At 47.3% G+C, this 12,687-nt stretch overlaps 1 protein-coding gene across 6 annotated transcripts in view; it reads right to left on the reverse strand.

Moving 5' to 3' along the window:
• CCDC9 (coiled-coil domain containing 9) overlaps positions 1-12,687 on the reverse strand; it is a 515,467-nt gene that overhangs the window by 303,350 nt on the left and 199,430 nt on the right. For all 6 annotated transcript variants that reach the window (XM_086938478.1, XM_086938474.1, XM_086938477.1 and 3 more), the window contains exons 9-10: positions 5,242-5,423; positions 1,752-1,804 (exon numbers count right to left, since the gene is read on the reverse strand). In XM_086938478.1, coding sequence (XP_086794604.1) covers positions 1,752-1,804; positions 5,242-5,423 — 235 coding nt within the window. The remainder of the gene's footprint in view (positions 1-1,751; positions 1,805-5,241; positions 5,424-12,687) is intronic.

Consider the following 12,687-nt stretch of genomic DNA (forward strand, 5'->3'; position numbering starts at 1 on the left):
AAAGTCAACCTGGCCATGGCTGCAGCATGCAAAGCTCATGTCAGCACCCACTGTATAGCTAGTTCGTTAACCAAGGATAATGTGGTATTCAGATTCATGCACACATCTTGTGTAAGAGGTTAGTGTGCTACAGATCTTTGTAAATATTTTAATGAACAATCCACATTAGTAGGCAAGGTCAGAACTTCAATCATGACAGACCAACCACATTTTAAAAGCATTTTTAGCAACTGCATAATGTTGGTAACACTTGTCACACGTTAAAAAACACAATCATGCCCACAAAACAGACCTGGAAATTTGAAGTTGGACCGGGACTTTCTAAAAAATCCCCTTCCTGTCAAATTTTTAAAAAAAATAAGTTAAAAAAAGTGAAAAAACGATTTATATCACACAAGAGCACAAAACTGGCCGTTTACTACCACCAAGGCTTACTTCAAAAAAAATTCAGAAGAACAGCTGCAGTCCTATCTACCCAGGAAAGGTCATTTTTAGTTCAAAATGCTTTTCATTATATTGAGTAGTCTGGTTCCATGTCACAATAAACGATGTAGTCCACAAGAGTGCCAAAGCATCACTCAGTAGACGGACATACATGAGACTTTGGATGATTGAGCTATAGCATACTGCCTTACACGGCAAAGTCAGTACTACTGCTTCTAAATCCTAAGATGATAAATTCATAACCCAGGACCACAAATAGAGTAGAAAATGAGATTTGTGTGAAGCATAAACACTTGAACGAAGATATTAAATAGAGAACCTTGGATCACAACGTCTGAAGCAATTCTATCAGGGCGTCCAATACATGATCACACTGAATGCTGGAACGAAGATTACAAACAAAAGGCAGGGCCACTGGAATTATGCAGGAGGGGACAGCCAAATTATACAGCAAGGTTGAGTAAATTATGCGTCAAGGAAAAGCAAATTATGTGGCATAATGCGGCACATATTGTAATGGTATTATTTCATTATTATAATATATATTTTTTTTTTACACTTGTTAATCATGTTCTGGGCTTTGGTTGCACCTCATTCGTACCACTTTAATACCCAAATACAGCAATAGCTCAACTTTTGCAAAGGGCCTCCACTGCACAGCAACACGTGTCACTGCGCTTTAAGTAAGTTTTGAATGGTTTGAACTAGAAACTATTTTTTTTTTAAATCTGCAGATTATGCAGTAGATGAATTGTGGCAAATGCGGTAAATTCATAACTGTGCAAAAAATGCAGTGGCAGCACAAACGCATATTTACAGTGGCCATGACAATAAGTTTTGTTTGGATCTGAGGTTGCAGAACCACTTCTGCATGCAGTGGTGATTAATCCTGGAGGGAACACTACGCACAGGTCTTTGGATTCTAATAGGAAAGCTGCAGTAGAGCAAAATAACTGATCAAGTAACATCCATAAATCGCTACATCCCCTTGCGCTCAAGGCAGGGCAGATTAGCTGGCATGTGCGGACCAAGTGTTTTCAATGTCACAAGTACAAAGTTGTAAGCTCCAGCTTTACACAAAAAGAGGAAAGGGAGAGACGTCAAAATCCCTTGCCTTGCTCACAATCTTACACAGGACAAAAATGCTAGCAGCGCTGCGGCATTTCCAAAGGCATTCAAACTGTTTTAAGATCAGAACATATAGTTTATCTTGGAACAGATCACATATGGCCATGATTGCTTTTGGTGAATGTTAACAATACAGAATGCTGTGAAATTTAAAATCCAAATTGTACTTCTTAACATACCATATCTGCTGCCTTCTTCATGTGGAACTACTGGAGCAGAACCTTCCTTGAACCTAACAAAGAGACAAAACGGTATTCAATGGAACAGTCATTAATGCCACTCTTTACAGTATCGCACGTGTTTGCAAGTACTTTGTGCTAGGCAAGAAAGAGAGGAGTGTGCTCTTTGAGAGACAGCTTTTTGCCTGAAAGTCCCTGATCAGTCGCATAGTCATATGTGATGGAGGACACGCTCAGAGGGGCCGGATAGCTGAAACGCATCATATTTCAACCATCAAACCACCTGAGACGGTCGGAGTGAAGGAATTTGAGGGCAAGGAATAAGACTGGACAAGTGGATGGTAGACGGGCCAATGTTTGCCTTGTGTTAAAGTGTTCTAGGAGAGGGAGTCAGAAACTATATGGGAGTTTGTTTATGTACACTATAGTGTCTGATCCCTTTGAAACTTCCCCCTACAATGTTTCTCCAAAGCATTTCCCCCTTCCTCAGTGATGAGCAAGATCTCGGAGCACACAAACGAGGACAGGGGTCTGAAAGGGTGGACAGCAAGTCTATAGTAGGTCTTAGTTCATCATCTTTAAAGAGCTGCCAAACCTGTAAGTGGGTTAGGGTACTCCGGCAGTGCTCAGTCATTAAAAGGGTGGGTGTTAGTCCCATTAGAATTAGCAGGAAGCTAGTGTTGACACACCGAGTCATATACTCAATGCTTGTGGCATCCTGCAGTTCAATCCTAACATGGAAAGAGCAGGACAGCCTCTTTTGTGAACTCACATATCCCAGGGATGTATCAATGAATTTCTTCTACATCCCTGGAGGATTGACCATCTTTGAGATTATACAGGGCATAGGGTGCTCTTCCCCTGTTTGAAGCACAGGGACAGGATAAGCAATACTCATGGAGTATCCTCATATTTCTCCAGTACGAAGCTACAAAGGCCTGTACATGATGGATTGTATATCTACCATACATTTATAAAATAAACTTTCAAAGCACTGGTAGAAGATCCGTTTTATTGATCATCTGAATGGGAGATTGTGTTCTTAAAACAAGATGGAGAAAATGGCCAAGTTTCTTCCAGCTAATGAGACAAGGAGTGGGCACAGTCACCACAACCAGGTCTCATTGTATGGTTCCACAGTTCAGGCTCTGGGATGTAGCCCCTAGTTATATGGCAAACCATGTGACTTCTTGTTTCAGACTATATGTAGAGGGGACTACACCAAACTTGCTGTTCGCTTTACCTGAAAGTGCAGCAGAACCGAGCGGGTGAAATGCCCCATGTCCCTCTCGACAGGTCCGACTGTCCAGACAATAATGCTTCGGGAACGTATGGAGGGAAGCCCACAATCACCTGGCAGATGTCTAGGACAGAGACTAACGCTGTGGTAGCAGCCTTGGCCCTGACAAAATGAGCATGTAGTCCTTCCAGAGTCTGCTTTTCAGCCAGTGCATAGCAGATCTCAATACAGAGCATGATTCAGTGTGAGATAGTTTTTTCTGCACAGCCTTGCCATTTTGTTGCTCCAGCGAACTCAACAAGAGCTGATCCTCTACCCGTTGGTCTTTGGTAAGGATGTATGTAGAAACTCAGCACCTACTTGGGTCCAAGCAATGGAGTCTCTAAGCGTGAAGCGGAGCACAGAATGCCAGCAAAATGATGGTTTTTCCAGCGTGGAACAGCATCACAACACTTGTAAAAACAATACCAGAGTCTGTAGAACCAGTTTGGCTGGGAAGAAGGTGCACGTCAGGTGGGCACAGAGAGCTTGAAGGTCACTCGCACACAGCACGGACGTTACTGCTACGGAATCGAGGAACACGGTCTTGAGGGTGAGGAGCCACAAGGGACAGCTGTGAAGCAGCTCAAATGGGTTGCACATTAGAAAGGTGAGCATCAAGTGAAGGACCCACTGTAGCATGACAAAGGGAGATGGAAAAAACAAATGTTTAAATCCTTTAAAAAATCTCATAACAGGAGAATTGAACAAAAAAGGCTGATTCAGAAACTGCACAAAAGCCAAAAGAGCCGAAAGGTACTCTTCAACTGTGCCCTGGGCTAGCACTTGTTGTGCCAGAGACAAAACAAACAAAATGTCAGACAACTAGGCCTGAAGGGGGTCAGTATGCTGAGAACTACACCAGCCACAAATCTGTCGTCCAAAGCCACAAATCTGTCCCAATGACAGGCGCATACAATTTTAGTCAAAGTATGCCTGGCTGCTAAGATAACATCAATCACCTCTGGAAGAAGGTCAAAGGTGTTCAGCTGTCGCAGCTCAATCTCCAGGCATGAAGGAGGAGAGGGCGATGGCTCAGGTGTAGAACCAGCCTCTTCTGCTGCAACAAGAAATCCTCCCAGAGGGCCAGCCTGATCGGAGGGCAGATGCTGAAGCCCAGGAGTTCTGGATACCATACTTGCCATGCCCAACTTGGAGCCACTAGGATAACTGAGGCCTTGTCGGTTCTGACCATCTTGAGAATTCAGGGCATGAGTGGAATTGGCGGAAAGGCATACAGGAGCCAGAGTTCTACTCAAGGCGTAGCACTTCTAGGGAGAGACGCCTTGGAAACTCCAGCATGCAGAAATGCGGGCATTGCATGTTCTCTGTACTGGAGAACAGATGAAGCCAAGGTTCTCCCCATTCATGGAAGAGAGCTCACACCACCTCCAGATGTACCTGTCACTTGTGATCCACTAGGTGCCAATGACTGAACATACAATGATCAAGCCAGGTGGTTCACCACCAGGAAGATCAAGCGGGTGGCCCTCAGGTTTAAAAGATTTAAATGGAGCAGGGACTCCGCAGGAGATCTGTGATCTCCAACTCTCCCAGATGGGCACCCTATTCCAGCTGCATCTGTCACTACTGTCAGCTTTGGTTGGGGAAGGGAGAGGAGTTTGCCACTGACCAGTGCTTGATTCATTAAAAAAAAAAAAAAAAATATATATATATATATATATATACACACACACACACACACACACACACACATGTGTGTTTGCCAGGGCCCTTGTCAGGGGGCCACTGCAGTTTGTCCATGTTACAATTCCTTTTCTCATTCGCTTTTGCAGATTTGATAAACAATGACCATTTTGGATACCTGTGCTTACAGGGAACGACTTTGTTAAATGGAATCCAGCGTTGTTCTTCTTAAAGATGTTAGCTTAACCAACTGTGAGTAAAGCTGTGAGGAGTTTCTTGAAGTCAGCATTAAGGTATTGGAAAGCATTGCATTTTAAAAATCTGGTTCTGTTGCTTTTGAATAGGTCTTTGAATGTGTACAGTTGTCCAATAATTGTTTTTTTTTAATCTTTTGATATATCTTTCGTCATTCCTTTAGACTCCTCTAATAGATTGCAAATCAATGAAATATTTAGCAAGTTCCATGCTAGCATCAAGAAGCAGGCCTACCCAACAAGCACTCTTCAAGAACTTTAACCTAACTTAACAAATAGGTTATTTGCTATTAAAGAATTCAACACTTACATAGCTTCATTTTTCTCTGCATCCCATTCTCTTCGCCACTGCCCAGTTGGCTTCCGATGCCGTGCCAGCCGCTCTTGGTCTATTTGTTCACGCTCAGTCTTCCAACGCATGTATTCTGCCCTCTCCCGGCCAGTCATGGACAGGGTCATGTCACCAGCATTTCTAGGGTTAGGTCGTCTACCCTGAAGAGGAGTCAAAGACAAAACACTCATGTCAAATGCAGATTATATTAATCAAGGGCTATTTCACTTAGAGTGAATTTAAATAAAAAATTAAATACACATTTTTTACTTTTGTATACGAAGATTAATGATTATAATTACAAAACATCACACAAACTTTGCAAGAAGCAACAATGTATGGGAATTTGCTATAACACAAGCCATAGTTTTTTTAAATACAGCTCACACAAACGTTCTCCAGTAGACTCTAAGGGCAGGATTTTAGAAAAAGCGGTTAAAAAAAAGACATCTTCTTCACATCATTAGAGGAGATCATTCTGTTTGGGTGAAAATGACATTGAAAATGTGTAAGGGGTACTCCGTATCCTTATTCCATTATTAGGAAGGGTTTAAGAAAAGGAACAAAGTAATAGGGCACCTCATTCTCAAGAAGAGTGGATGAAGATTTACCAATATTACATGCCCATTCTTACGGGCAACTACTTTATTTCAATTCTCAATAGATACTCTACATTGCTGCCGAGATTTTATTTGCCAAATATTTTTGCCACCAACTACTAGTTGTACTTGTTGTGTTTTCTTTTAGCTTTCCTCAGAATAAATGAAGACAAATATTGGGGTGTGGCCGAGCCGGCGGCAAAGATGGCCGCCAGCGAGTGAAGCTCAGGAGCAAAGCCGGCCTCAAGAGCAATTTCCCCCACATTATACTCTCATTCGGCACCACAATACTGGGTACCTGAAGCCGGAAACTGAGCGACATGCGGCGGGCTGGTTCCCGTGTTTCTGCGACCATCAAATGCAGAGTATCGTCGTGCTGCAGGCAGTGTGGGTCCGGCCGGCTCTGCCGTGACCGGCGTTCCTGGGCGCGGTGTGGATTCCCGACTGCTGCCGCTGGAGAGTTTCGCAGGGCCGCGACTCAGCAGGACTGGTGAGACGGGCACGCGATCGCTGCATTGTCCCCCCTTGCTCTCCCTTTCTGCCGCAGCGGCTGGACTTGCCGCTCCGCCCCCGTCGTTCTATTCCTTGGAGCCCGGGAGGGGATAGGGCCCTCCGGTCTTGGCCGCGGGGGTTGGGCGCCGGCCTGCCGCTGCGGCGGCCGCGATGGGGGCAGGTGCGTGTTGCTGCCGCCCGATGCAAGACAACGGCCTCATCAGCCTGCATTAACCCCGGGGGCGCCGGGAGAAGCAAAATGGCTGTCATGGATGTAACAATGATGGATTCACCCGCAGCACCTCTGCCTGGGATGATTACCGGAGAAGTTTGGCACTGTGTGGCCCCATTTCAAATGCCTGAGACTTCACCATTTGAGCCCCCGCAAGCGCTGAGTAGCCCTCTCCACGCTATCACAGAGGATCGGAACCATTTTCTATTGTCTGAACTGTGGGCCTGCGCGCTCACCCGGCCTTTGCTTTTGTTGCACACTGCTCCCTCACGCCTTATGGATGCCTGTTGCCTGCACACTTGGGGTTTAACCACTAACTTTGGGCTCCTCACTACTGCCTGGTTCCACCCCCCCCCCCCTTGTGTCTCACTAATCCCCGTCCAAGGTATGGGACGCAAGGACCCTAAACAGCGGACCTTGCCCTTTAAACCAGTGAGTGAAAACATGGCGACACACAGTGCTGGCATGGCAGAGAGGGTTCCCGCCACTGCGCCTCCTGAGGCCCCAGAGGCCTCCGTTGCTGCATTGCTGCAAGAAATGAAGGCAGGATTTAAGGCGCTTGACTCCCGTTTTGATTCCTTAGATCAAACTATTGCATCCTTGGGCGCCAAAGTAAAGGGTCACGACAGACGCCTAGACGTCGCAGAAGCTCGCGTCTTCGATCTGGAAGATGGGACAGCACAGTCACTGAAGCGGTTGGAGAGAGCAGAACGTCTACTAAAAGAAGTGGCTGTAAAAAATGAGGATTTGAAGGTTCGTGGACGTCGCAACAACTTCCAGCATTATGGGGGTTCCGGAGACTACGTCAGCTGGCAGAATGGACCTCTTTGTGGAGAAGCTACTTACAGATTTGTTTGGGAGTGAGGCATTTTACATCTAGCTTTGTTGTTGAGCGGGCTCACGGATCTTTGGGTTCCAGGCCAAATCCGGGCCTCCCCTCTAGACCCATCATAGCACGCCTGCTGAACTTTAGAGACCGGGACACAGCGCTCTGCCTGGCAAGAGAACGTGTCACGTTTGAATGGCAAGGGTCCAAACTATCATTCAATCCAGACTTCACTCCAATGGTGCAAGAGGCACGACGCAAATTCTTGGGGGTAAAGGCTACGTTGCGGAATCTTGTCAAATACAGCATGCTATACCCCGCGAGACTGAAGGTGGATGTGGGTGGCAGATCGCGAATATTTGATACCCCTACAGAGGCCCAGGAATTCTGCTGCACACACAAGCCGCGAGCCTCGCAGAACTCGGCGGGAAGTGCCATTGCTTCCTCACATCACAGTAGCTCGGACGCCAGTGCGGACCTATTCTCAAACACTGGCGCTGAATGAGAGTACTTCGCATCTCCATATGTGGTTTGCATTGTTCTAACTGGGGAAATGGTTTGCTTTGATATTTTTCACTGTTGCAGCATTAGGACGGCTGGGTCCTAGGCTGCTACCCCCTCTGGTGTATCCGTACAATTGTTTTTCACCTCTTGAGGCCCACTTATTGGTCCTCAGCTAGTTGCCCGGTGATCGTTAGGATTCCAGAGTACGTTATTTTGTTCGGGGTGGGACACCTTAGTGCGGGTAGGTGGCTGGGTGGGGGGCGGGGGGCTTTAGGGAAGATTGTACAAATTCAAATGTTCTAATTTGCACTTCCTTTGCACATTGCTTACTGTGTTACAACCGCATTGCTGCCATGGCAGGACTATGATCTCACAAGTTCTCAATGTCTCATTTAGGTAATGTACATGGGCCTGCCGCCCTTTCCCTTATGTCCTGGAATGTCCGGAGCCTTAATAACACCCATAAAAGAAGTCAGGTGATCCACTACATCCTTCGACACAGGGTTGACATAATACACTTGCAGGAGACACACCTCCCCCCCACAGATTCGGATCAATTTGGTGCCAGCTGGGGTACACACAGATATTTTGCCAATTATAGTTCTTATGCTAGAGGCACTGCTATACTTCACTCTTATTGCCCTGACCCTTGACCCGGTTGGTAGATATGTGATTGTCTCTGTGACTCTGTATGGCCATAAAGTTACCCTGGTTAACATCTATGCTCCCAACATCGACGACCCAGATTTCTTTAACGACCTGGATGCCCGGATTGCGATACATGATCCTCAGGCGTTACTTCTTGGGGGGGGGGACCTAAATTTATTAATGGAACCGACTCTGGATAGTTCATCTAACGCATCGGACACTAAACCACGGGCAAGGCGTGCCCATATGGCCCTCAGCACACATTACTGATTGGCTGACATTTGGCATCAGCGCAATCCCACTCTCACCAACTACACCCATTTCTCTGGCTCGCACGGCACCTGGACAAGGATAGATTACTGGCTCCTCTCCCCCCACGTCGTGGGTTGGTATAGTTCCCTCTCCACACTCCTCAGCGCGTACTCTGACCACTCCCCAGTGACCCTGCACTTCCTGCTCCCACGTCCAGAGGGGTATGAAAGACAATGGCGTCTCCCCAGCAGGGCCCTCCTAGACGAAGTATTTAAGAAAGAGGTGCGCGAGGCGATTGAGGACTATTTCGAAATAAACACTGGCTCGGTGGACACAGAAGCTGTACTGTGGGAGGGTTTCAAAGCAGTCATTAGGGGCGTATGTATCTCCAAATAAACCGGAGTGCTCCGTGATCTCCGTAACACGTTGACCCGCATTGAACAAGATATTTCTAGGCTGGACGCGCATCTCGCCTCCCTTCCCAGTCCACACGTCCAGGCGGAACGGCTCGCCCTACTGACTGAGTACAGGGATACAGCAGAAAGGGAGATACTATATATGGGGAAATACCAGGCAGAGCGTAGGTATGGTGAAGGCGACCATCCTGGCAGAGTACTTGCACAAATGCTGAAACCACCCTACAGCCGTTCCTACATCACTGAGCTACACTCCGCTTCCGGGGCCACGCTGTCCACTCCATCGGCCATTAGGGATGAGTTCCTAGACTATTACACCACTTAATACACCTCGTGGGCTTACTCCGGTGGTGCTGCCCAGACTGCCTATTTAGATGAGAATGCCCTGGTATTCCTGGAAAAGTACATGCTTGACTTTATGGCTGAGCACATATCAGTCACGGATGTAGAACTGGCCATAGATGCCCTGCGAAGTTAATCTGCCCCAGGGCTTGACGGCTTCACTGGGATTTCTATAAAGAATTTAAAGGACATTATGGCCCCTTAGTTAATCAAGGTCTACACGGAGGCACTAGAGAAGTAAATTCTTCCGCCTACTAGCCAAAGTACTAGCCAATAAACTCTTGCAACTAATGGGATACAAAATTTCTCAGATGCAGTCTGGTTTCGTTCCCCGGCGCTCCAGATCCCTAAACCTCCGTACGTGGTTTGCCGTCCTGCACAGAATACAGCCTGAGGTCCCTGCGGCTGCAGTGTTAATAAATGCCGAAAAGGCATTTGATTCTTTGGAGTGGCATTTCCTTGTGGAGGTGATGCAATGCATGGGTCTACCTTATGGCTTCATCTCCACGGTTTCCTTATTATATAGTCAGCAATCGTCACGCCTTCGGCTGAACGGCACCCTTCCCTGGCCTTTCCGGCTGTACCGCGGGACTAGGCAGGGCTGCCCCCGCGTTTGTTTATCCTTGCCATGGACCCCTGGTCAGACATCTTCAGGAAGGTCATCTCCATAGGGGACAACAGTTCAAAACTGGTCCCCTACTCGCCTCTCTATTCGCCGACGATACTTTCCTTTACGTCTGTGAGCCACGCATCAACCTGTCCCCTCTTATCAGGGAGATCATCCACTTTGGACGGTTTTCAGGACTTGGTATCAATTGGCATAAATCAATCATATTCCCACTCACAACAAGCACTACCCAATGGGAACGAATTTCCCCTGGAATTGTGCCAGGATTCAGTGAAGTATCTTGGCATACATATTCATTTAGACACCACTCAAATCATTTGCTTGCATTATGGAAAGGCTTTCCAGAGGCTGGAGGACCAGGTCGAGCGTTGGCTGCGATTGCCCACGTCACTGGCTGGACGGGTGGCCATTCTGAAGATGGTAGTACTTTTCAAATTTTTATACCTCTTTTAATAACGTCCCGATTCCCCTATCTGACTGCCTCTTCCGCACCTTACAGACACTCATGACCAAGCTGGTATGGGGTGGGAGAAGACCGCAAGTTCGCTGGACTACAATGACGCTGCCATACTAGAGGGGAGGGTTCAATGTGCCAGATTTCCAGCTTTATTACCTTGTGGCACAGTGTCACTATGCGTTCGCTCGGTTTCACCCTGATGCACGCATACCATTCCTGAGACCAGAGGCGGACCTGGTGCTCCCTGACAAATTACATGAGGTGCTTCCTACTGGCTTTCCGCGAGTCAAACACAACATACAGACGGTGTCCTCAACTGCTTGGGCATGGAGTAAGCTGAGAAAGTGTACGGGCGCCCCACACTTCTACTCCTCTGTCCTGCCCTTATCCAACGCCAGATGGTTCCCCATTATTGGGGAGAGGCTGGTACAGAACACATTGGCTACACTGGATGTTACAAAAGCAGGAGATCTGTTCCCAGGGGCCCATGTGTTCTCGCTGGACGAGGACGCCCGGTTCACCGATTGTAACTTTATGACGAGATTCCTATTATGCTGTATTAATTCTTCGCTGGGCACTGCCTTCCCCACACACCCGGCTGAGCCAGACTCTTTACCCACACTTACAATGGTGTTGGAGTCCCCCGGCGGTACTCACCTTATCTCTAAAATGTACAAGGCTTGCGCTGAAATGCTGCCTTCGGACGATTACGGCCTCAGACAGGCCTGGGTGCCGGACACGGGGTGCACCATCATGGACGAGCAGTGGGCCAAGTGCTGCGGGGCTACCAAAGACCTCTCACTTAGTAGTCGCAATAGCGGTTACATTTTAAATTCCTTCGCCTTGCTTACTTTACCCCAGCTTTAGCACACAGGATAGACGCTGGACGACCACACACTTGCGTGAAATGTAATGCGCCACATGCCGACTTCATACATTTTCCGCAGATCGAACCGGGTCATTACGATCCTCACCAACGAGCAGTCTCTTCAATTTCAAGTCCTCACCTAGCAAGGACAGACCTCCAAGCACCGGTATGCCCAGGCATTTCACCACCGGCCCTATGACCCATGCGGGCTGCCCCAAATAATGCACCAGGAGGCTGTCAGGACACATAATAGCCACCGCTATGTGTAACTCTTAAAGCGATAACCACGCGAACCCTGTATCCCCCTGCGACCGTTTCCGACGCCCACACACTGCCATTATATACTTAATTCTCAATGCTCACGTCCTGATGATGATCTCAGTAACTTGAGATCGAAAAGCCGTCGACCTTTCCAACAAAAACTCCATTAGCGTTTGCATTTATTTGTGGAGTTTTGTAATTTATGTTTGTTGTTCAATGCGATATTTTTTTTTAAAACGTCACCTACACACCTTCACTTAACGCACTTCTAAAGCCCTTTGCGAGCACCAAAAACATTACGTAAAAGATATGATAGTTAATTTATGGAGACAATAAATGTGTTGTCATATGTAACAAAGCCTTGTGTCCATGTACACTAAATAACCTAGTCCTCCTAGGACTCCTCATGAATCTGTTCACTTGATTCAATCTATTGAAAAAAATCACTTTAGCCCAGGCTACCGAAGGACCCTCAGTGCCTCTTCCAAGACCATTGTTCACACAAGTACCAGACTTCATACATTTAGCATGGTCATGCCCCCGCTTGAAATCCTATTGGGCAGAGGTACATGCAACCCTGGGGAAGATAATCGGACTGCCAAATGTTCCCATTCCTGAGATTGCCCTGTTAGGGTACACTACACAGATTCCTAAGAAAGTCAGGAAGCTTGCATCTTGCTTACACTGGGGTAGGAAGTCTACCCCTAAGCTGCAGGATTGGCTTGAAAGCCTGGCATACTGCAACACCAACACTGAAATATAAGCTGGTCTCATGCCAGCTAGGTCGCGACCGTGTGACATTTGAGAGCCGCTGAGACCCTACTTTGAGAACGCGGGGCAGGGCGGGCCTCTACCACACAGGTGAATGCTGGGGTGGTGCCGGAGGGGGTGGGCTAATAG

Source organism: Lissotriton vulgaris, chromosome 9 (assembly GCF_964263255.1).
Source record: "Lissotriton vulgaris chromosome 9, aLisVul1.2, whole genome shotgun sequence".
NCBI classification, from domain to species: Eukaryota; Metazoa; Chordata; class Amphibia; order Caudata; family Salamandridae; genus Lissotriton; species Lissotriton vulgaris.